The 8,802-nt window shown below is 46.1% G+C and overlaps 1 protein-coding gene across 1 annotated transcript; it reads left to right on the top strand.

The window, feature by feature from the left end:
- The first annotated feature begins 2,195 nt into the window (after positions 1-2,195).
- Positions 2,196-7,415, top strand: UTS2 (urotensin 2). Its single transcript, XM_077763863.1, has 4 exons — positions 2,196-2,298; positions 4,538-4,645; positions 5,640-5,683; positions 7,135-7,415. The coding sequence occupies exons 1-4, from the start codon at positions 2,196-2,198 to the stop codon at positions 7,252-7,254; spliced, it is 375 nt and encodes a 124-aa protein (XP_077619989.1). The 3' UTR covers positions 7,255-7,415.
- Positions 7,416-8,802: the final 1,387 nt, after the last annotated feature.

Below are 8,802 nucleotides of genomic sequence, written 5' to 3' on the forward strand. Positions count from 1 at the left end.
ATGTCTGAACAAAGAACATTTCAGGTAGGGAGCAGCCACTGCAAAGGTCCTGCGGCAGGAATGTGTTCGGGAAGCAGTAGACTTTAGCTGTAAGGGGCGAGCGGTATTGGAAGGAGTGAAACAAGAAATGGGATTCAAGGGAGATTTCAAACACAATCGCCCTTCTGCAGGTATCATTTACGTACAACCAAATGCACGTGTGTTAAGCGTACAGTCTGACTGAGCTTTGGTCAATGTATAACCATGTAACTGTTGCCTTGGTCAAGACACAGAACCTTTTCATCACCCTGGTGAGTTCCCTAGTCTCTGCACAGTCAACCCTCCACCTCCCACGGAGGTGTGTGCTGCAAGTTCTAGAACGTCATTTACATGGAGTCATGTCCCATGTGCTCTCCTGGGCCTGGCTTATTTCACTGAGCATAAAACTCTTGTGATTCATCACGTGTTTATCAGCAGTTCCTTTGTGTTGTTAAGCGGAGTTCCTTCATGTGATTTAGCACGGCTTATGCGTCCATGCGTCTGTGGATGGAGACGGCGCTGTTTGCAGTTTTCCGCTACTGTGAACAAAGCTGCTGTGAGTGTTTGCATACAAGTGTCCTTGGGTGTGTGAATCCATCTCACTGGAGCACGTGTAGACCTACCAGCCGGCCTTCTGGGCTGCGTAGTTTAATGTATGTTTAACTTTATAAGAAAGTTACAAACTGTATTCCAGGGAGGTTGTGCTGGTTTTTATTTTTTAAGTTTATTTTGAGAGAGAGCGCAAGTGGGGAAGGAACAGAGAGAGACGGAGAGAAATAATCCCAAGCAGGTTCCGCGCCGCCAGTGCAGAGCCCAGTGCAGGGCTCAAACTCACAAGCTGGGAGATCATGACCTGAGCCAAAATCAAGAGCTGGGCGCTTAACCGACTGAGCCCCCCAAGCCTGCGGTTGTGCTGTTTTATGATCCCCCATGTTCTCTGCACCTTGGCCAATGCCTGGGACTGTCGGGCTTTTTGGTTGCAGCCACTGAGGTGGGTGTGTGCTAGCCCCTCACTGTGATCTTCATTTGCCTTTCTCTGATGGAATCGATGCTGAGTACTTCCTCACGTCCTTATGAGCTACTTGTATACCTTCTCTTGTGGAGTATGTGTTCATTCCTTTACTTGCGTTGTTGGCTTACTGAGTTGCGGTTCTTCATGTATATTTTGATTCTACAGAGAAGTCTTTCATCAGGCACCTGTTTTGTGACTACTTTCTCGCAGCAGTACCGGTCGTTTCATTTTCTTACCAGCATCTCTCAAAGAGCGGATGTTTCTAACCCCGGTGCAGTCGAATCTATCCATTTTTTGTTTATGTGGTTGGTGTCTCACTCAGCTAAGAAATGCCTGCCTACCCCAAGGTTGTGGGGCAGGGGGTGAGGGAGGCTCATGGGTTTTTTTCGCCTAGTCATTCTGTAGTTTTAACTTTTATTTCAGGTCCACAGAGGGTTTCGAGCAAGGACCCGACATGATCACACTCATGTGTCAGAGGCACCCCTGTGCTGTGTGGACACTAGTGGGGCAGAGCGGGAGTGAAAACCAGCAGGCAGACATGGGAAATATTGGTCAGCGAGGGTTTCTGGCTTGTGCCCCATGATGGATAATATTGTAATTTAAGGCTTGCTTGCGTCCGCAAGTTTGCTGTACATTTTAACTTGTCTTCCCTAAAGAACTGATTTTAAGTTTTAATCCGACCATTGTCATTCTTTGGCCGTGGCAGCCCCCAACACAACAGTGGGTTCATCTACCACTCCAGAGAGAGCAGAAAAGGGGAAACCAACATATTCCACGTCATGCCCTCCATCACGCCCGCTGGGACTCACGTCCTTGCCTTGGCCACTTCAGCTCTGGTGTGACCCTTTCTTGAATTTATGACTTATTGCTCTCAGTTACTCTTTTGGCCAGATTTATAAACCTAACTGTTCTGTCTTTATATAATACCTACTTTGTGCACTAGGCAATGACAGTAAATTTATTGTCTATGAGTTGTTAACCTTGAAAAATTACATCAATGCAAAGTGATTGCCTTTTAGCCTCCATAGCCAATAAATTTAATTTTTTGGAGGGGGTGATATGAGTCATAGGATCATATATATAATCGCTGATCACAGAATGAGGAGCAAGTTGAAGGTTCTGAGCAACAGAGGCCACGAAGGAAGACATCTGTCTCTTGCCAACCATGTATAAGCTGGTCTCTTGTTGTCTGCTTTTCATAGGATGCTTACAACCTCTCTTCTCTCTGCCCGTCCCCGACTCCAGAGAAGAGGCTCTGAAGTTCTCAGGTAAGATGGACTTGCTCCCTTTAGGTTCATCTTGAAGGACTCTTTAAGGGTCTTAAATGCAAAGTTAGAGGTAAGGATGGGGATTCTTTCTTGAAGGGGTCTTGTTAAATTAAGTCTTAGCTCTGGATAGAATACTAGAGGATCCTTACAGCACATTGCAGACTTTTTATTTTCCTTCTAAAACCTAGGAGTAGAAAGGGTAGCTTTGCTTATTTCATGTCACTTCTGGAACCCAAAATGCTGTTATGGTTGATTTTCCCCCCAATTTTAAAATTTGTACTGCATTTAAAACATCATTACTTTTAGTTTCTATCTTCAGTGAACTGGTTGGATGTAGAATTTGGTTGTTCCAATTGTAGATTAGAACTATTTGATATAAAGTTAAAAAGTAATCACCTGACATGTGTTATATGAGGCAAAAATATTAAAAAATAAAAAAATGATGATCTGGAGCTAGGGATGACATTTATTTCCAAGTACAAGTATCTTGTCCTTTTGATTTATGTTTAATTCAGTTCAAGTTGAATTAAAAAAATTAGTCAAGCAGATACTCATTTTGCTATTTCCTCTTAGTTTAAGAAATGAAAAGGCTGATGCTCGGTTACTAGTTTCCATTAAAACTTTAACTGGATTTTTGTCTTGTCTTTAATTTTGGGTTCTTTTAGACTTTTTTAGTAAAGAAAAAAACCTCTTCTGAATCATTGATTTTATAATTGATATTATAATTTCTTGTTTCTTACAAGACGCTTTTTGCTGATCAGCAAGCCCTGGTGGTCAGTCATCCATGTCCACAGCCCCTGGCCTGTTGTCAGTCACATTAATGGTCCAAACAGGCACTGAGAAGCGCCTGGGTGGCTCAGTTGGTTAAGTGTCTGACTCCTGATTCAGGCTCAGGTCACGATCTCAGTGTTGTGGGAATGAGCCCATGTCGGGCTCTGTGCTGAGCATGGAGCCTGCTTAAAGATCTTCTCTCTCCTTCTGCCCCTCTGCCCCACTCATGTTCTCTCTTAAAAGATAAATAAAAACAAAAAACAGGCATTGACTTTAGTGAGTCTCTGCTATTTAAAAAGAACAGTGGAAAGCAAGCACAAGATGAAATCAAGACTGACTATTCAGATATTTCTGTCATCTTCAAACATGTACGTATTATCATGATTTTTTAAAACGTAGGTCAGTGTAGCATCTCATTCAGATTCTAAATGGGTTGGCAGTCTGCCTTCAAGTTCCTGCCTTTCCTAATGTATTTGTTTCGACATAAATGGGCTTTCATCACACACACACTTACATGTGGCCACGTTGTATAGATTTTCATGAATAATCCTCAGAAATGCTGTGCTCAGATGCCTTCAGTGCACCGTCTCCCAGTTGAGGCTGTGGCTGAGCCTCTGGAAGCGGCTAGGACTCTGGGGGCCTCTGATCTCAGTGTGCGGCCGCCAGCCCAGAGAGCCATCCGGACGCCTAGTGCCCGCTGAGCACACCTCCCACCTTCCACGCACGTTCCACACGCCGTGCATGCACATTCCACACATCTTACGCACACTTACCGTACAAGCTGACCAAATTTCACATTAAAAATGTTATTACTATCAAAGTCTCTATCTACTGTTTCTATATTCTGTATAATAATAATAACTCAATAATTGCGGCAATAGGGAGTAGATAAACAGGAACAGGAAAGAACTACTTTTCAAGTAGAAGCTTTTTCTAAACAAATTCTTCAAATTAAAAAAAGTTTTCTTAATGTTTATTTTTAAGATAGAAAGACAGAGCACAAGCAGGGGAGGGGCAAAGAGAGGGGGAGACACAGAATCCAAAGCAGGCTCAGGCTCCAAGCTATCGGCACAGAGCCCGACGTGGGGCTCGAACCCACAAACTGTGAGATCACGACCTGAGCCCAAGTCAGATGCTCAACTGACTGAGCCACCCAGGCGCCCCTGTGGAAGTTTTCTTTAACTGGCCCTGTGGCTCAGCTCCACTCTCTATTCAAGGCAGCGAGCGGCTTGGCAAAGTCACACAAGGCAGAAAACAGAATTAGATCCACCCTCTTGGTTGTCTGGCCTGCCGGCTTGTGAATCGGACCACAGCATTTCCACCTCTCTGTTAAAATGCCACTGACAAATCATGAACTTAGCATTTGAGGAATTTCTAGTGTTCTCTCTCTGTCCTTGAGCCCCCAAAAGACAATAGGGAACAGACTGAAGGATGGACCAAGCTACTAACCTGTTATTACTCTGTGCAGCACCTGATGGAGACACAAGATCAACCCTGGATGAACTGGAAAGAGTGTCCCTCCTGCAAATGCTGGAGATGTTAGGGGCAGAGAGAGGGGACAGTCTTAGGAAAGCAGGTAAAATAATTCTTGCGTGTATAGGCTGTCTGATTTTATTGCTACTGAATTACTCTCTATTCTCATCCGCTATGTGAAGTAAAAGCCTGTTTGGGAAGAGAAAGGTGACCTAGAAAACACGCTAATAAATTGCCCAACACTCTCCCCTTCTGGTGTAAAGCCTCCTCTGCAATCTGGTGTTTTCTCTTTCCCACCAACTCCTTGCAAGCACCATGCCCTCCTTGGTACCTCAGCATACATTTTTTTTTCTGTACACATTTATTTTGGAGGGGAAGGAGGGTGTTATCCCAGTTTCCAATAAGTGCTATTTTATATATTTTTTAAAAATGTTTATTTATTTTGAGAGAGAGAGAGAGAGAGGAGGGGAGGGACAGAGTGGGGGGATTGGGGGAGAGAATCCCAAGCAGACTCCATGCTGTCAGTGCAGAGCCTGGTGCGGGGCCCAATAAGTGCAATTTTACATCCTGGGTTCTCACTTGTTAAACTCTTACGCAAATTACTTAATCTTCTGGTACCTCAGTTACTTCATCAGTAAACAGGATTCATACAAATATCCACTTCATGGGGCTCTTGTCAAGTCAATGAGGAAACGCAAGTAAAATGCTCACCGCAATCACACACAGTGTTCAACAAAATGTCAGCTCTTCCTAGTGTCTCCAACTGTATTCCACTAAGCATTGACACAAAGGCTCAGAACATCCTGGAAACAAAATGGAGACTTTAATAGACATTGTTTAATAGAAGTTCATTCATGTAAAATGTTTGTAGCGCAGAACTGGGGAGAAGGCAGCGCCCTCTATGAACTCCGCCAGGGAGCAAGGCCCGGGGTGTCTGCCTAGCTGCCTTCAAGTAACTATCGCTGTAGAGTGAAAACACGGAGATCAGAAACTAGGCACGACTTAGGAATATTCCATTTTGTGAGTTTTAAATAAAACAAGCGTAAAACAGAAACCACAGATCTGATGATGAACGGTTTTCAAATGCTGTTTTCCAGGTCTCGGCACCGGCACTGCTAGCCCTCGGGGAAGTATGAGGCAGGTAAGTGACCCTACTTAGGAGAGCTGGGTGAGGCATGTCACACCCTGACTTTAGAGGAGCCTACATTCTTGAACCGGGTACTGGGTACCGTTCTGGGTAGGACTCGTGCCTTCAAGCAACCGGCCAATCAGTGTTATCTGGGAGCATTCATTTATTCTAAATCTTGATGCGTATAAAATGCGCCTACCAGAACTCACCCAGTGCCGGCTTTGCATACACTGTCGTGTCAAGCTTAAGGGATTGAACAACACGTAAGGTCCCTGCTCTCAAGGCTGTCGCCCCTGTGCCATCTCTTTCCTCATCTCCACACGTGGTCCAGGGGCCAGCAGCCGCTGGCAAACTTGTGAGAAACGCAGAATCTCCTACCAGATCGAAATCCGCACCTTCGCAAGAACCCCAGGGGACTCGCACGCGCAGTCAAGTCTGGAAGTCACTTCAGGGTCACAACTGAGGGGAAGAATGACGTGGTTAGAACACTGAGGCGGACGATGGGTGGGAGAGAGCGAGCAGGGACGCCGGGTGTAGCAGAAAGACTGTGCTGGGCAACGCTGGCAGTAACGTGCGACAGTTAGAAACGGTGTGCGATTACCGGAGGGCCTCACATTCTGAGGGTCTGCATTTGACCATCAGCAACACCCCCAAACCCCAGGTGTTTCCTGAAGGGCTTGCGGGTGCACCAGCCCCACCAGCCAGTCTACACTGCCATCCTGTTCCAGCCCCTTCCGTCCCGGTGATTCTGTGTGTACGCACGTCAGCACATCAGAACCTCCAGGGAATCCTCAGGGAAACTTACTCAACTTTAGCCGAGCTCTTCCCAAACATTGTGACCAGAGACACTTGTTTGTTTGTTTGTTTTTGGGTGTACTACCCATTAACATCCTTATAAGAATACACTGGAAACACTCGATCCTGGAGATGGTGTTCACCACCCGAGGTCCCAATGGGGATAATCCCCCCAGAAGGGGCTCGTGTGGCTTCTGCATGTGACTAATTAAAAGTTATCATTCAGATATTTATATTCTTCTGAGTGGAAGGATTATGGTTAAAGACTCTAAAATCACAAAGGTGATTAATAGGATTCGCTCATGAAATCTACAATAAAAACAAACGTAAGGGTCCACGCTTTAATAGGTAAATTTCAGGGGAAGGACAAGACCTAGTTTACACAGAAGATGGTAACTGTACAGATCACGTCACTGACAGATTATTTAGACAGAAAGAGGTCAGTGAGGGCTTAGGAAATGTCGTGGCCAGCAGAGGGCCACGTAGACTCCGTGGACCCCCGACTGGGCGCAGGGGCCCTTCCAGAGCCACACTCTGGGCTCTTACTGTAGTTACAACGGCAAACAAGTTTCAAAGGTCCTACATCTTACCTACAGTTCTTTTTTCTTGTATGGGTCTTAATTGATTGACAACCTGTGTTTTTTGTTTGTTTTTGTGTATTGTTTTAGTTTCAGGCTTTCTTTGGACAAGATCCTAACGTTTTCCTGACTCGTCTTTTGGCCAGAATCAGGAAACAATATAAGAAACGTGGCTCTCCCTCTGAATGCTTCTGGAAATACTGCGTCTGAAGTAAAACGGACATCCACTAGTCAACTCAAAAACCACCACCTTAGAAAGTTAAAGATAAAAATGCCTGATTTGAAAATAGTGTAGAAAAAACCCTAAGCAAACTATACCCTGTTCATTATTACTTGGAAAAATAAATCCTCTATGTTTTGCAAGTAACATGAGTGGTCATTTTACTTATACATGGGTTCTGAAAATGTGTAATTTTTCTTTCCATCAAGTTCTCTTTTTTAAAAAATATTTATTCATTTTTGAGAGAGAGAGAGTGTGCATGAATAGTGGAGGGGCAGAGAAAGAGGGAGAGAGAGAGAGAATCCCAAAAGCAGGCTCCACACTGTCAGCTCAGAGCCCGACATCAGGCTCAATCCCACGAACCGTGAGATCATAACTGGAGCTAAAATCGAGAGTGGGACGCTTAACCGACTAAGCCACCCCAGCACTCCTTCATCGATTTATCTTTAAAGAACTCTCTGAAAATTTAAAAGTAAAGCTAATAAAATGAACAGAAGCAAACACTAAGAAGAAAAGTCACAACAATGCAATTTTTAGTTGAAAATAGTTGAACTACAGTTGAAATAGTTAAACTCCAACTCACTTAAACATTACATGTCCCCGCATGTCCCCTCAACCCTTAAGGATGACGACATACGGTATCACCACTTAGAAAAATCAGCATCTTGGAGTGGAGAGGTCTCTACGGTGGAGGATGTGTAGATGCGGGCTGGGAGAGGTCTGAATTCTCCTCAGCTTCTGAGGGGGAAGGTTCAGGTGCTCAGATCCCTGTCCCTGAGCTTCAATCCCTTCACGGGGACACAGGCTTGCGGACTCGAGGATGGTCTCCTATACAGGAGGCGGAGGAGGGTTTAGGACTGCAGAACGGAAGGAAAAGCCCCGGTTGTTCATTTTTAAAACCCACTAACATGTGTGCACACACCGACTTACGCCCTGTGAACGCGTCTATACCGGCGGAGCTTGAACACAGACTCGGCAGCAGGGGCTCCCAGCGTGAAGCAGGCCCGGGAAAGCGCAGCTCTAACCGGACCCGGAGCCTCCCTGCGGGCTCCCCTTCGGCCAGGCGGCCGCTCAGGAGACCAAGTGTCAGGGTGGCACCGAACGGCCGCCCGGAATCGGCCCTGAACTTGTCACAAGCTCCGAAGGGCTCTCCTACGACACAGGTGTGATAAAGCGTCCCTTCCCGGATTCGGGACGACCCCCAGGACAAACCCACAGGGAAGGAGGCTTCGCACTCGAAGGACGGAAGCGCAGGCTCAGCCACGCTGACACCAGGGACCCCACCACTGAGACCAAGCTGATACTAACTGGTTCTCTAACACAGAACCCTGGCGCCACCGAACCATTTTGCACTGATGACGCCAGAAAGAGCTTCCGTGCGATTCCAGCGAAGGGCAATTCTGAGCCCCGTCCCTTGTTTCAGGGCTATGGGCGAAGTACTCCTGCGCATGGGGCCCTGGGGTCAGATTCGAACATCCCGGTCCCTGCTCCCAGTGCGCAGGCCGAGCCCTGGACCGGGTCCTGACCCCCCCCCCCCA

This window comes from Crocuta crocuta, unplaced genomic scaffold (assembly GCF_008692635.1).
Source record: "Crocuta crocuta isolate KB4526 unplaced genomic scaffold, BGI_CrCroc_1.0 scaffold13, whole genome shotgun sequence".
Taxonomy (NCBI): domain Eukaryota; kingdom Metazoa; phylum Chordata; class Mammalia; order Carnivora; family Hyaenidae; genus Crocuta; species Crocuta crocuta.

Bases quoted from the DNA above. Each gene is read 5' to 3' on its own strand.
- UTS2 (XM_077763863.1), top strand. From the start codon at position 2,196: ATGTATAAGCTGGTCTCTTGTTGTCTGCTTTTCATAGGATGCTTACAA. The intron at 2,299-4,537 runs GTAAGATGGACT...TACTCTGTGCAG, and splicing joins AGAGGCTCTGAAGTTCTCAG to CACCTGATGGAGACACAAGA. The intron at 5,684-7,134 runs GTAAGTGACCCT...GTATTGTTTTAG, and splicing joins CTCGGGGAAGTATGAGGCAG to TTTCAGGCTTTCTTTGGACA.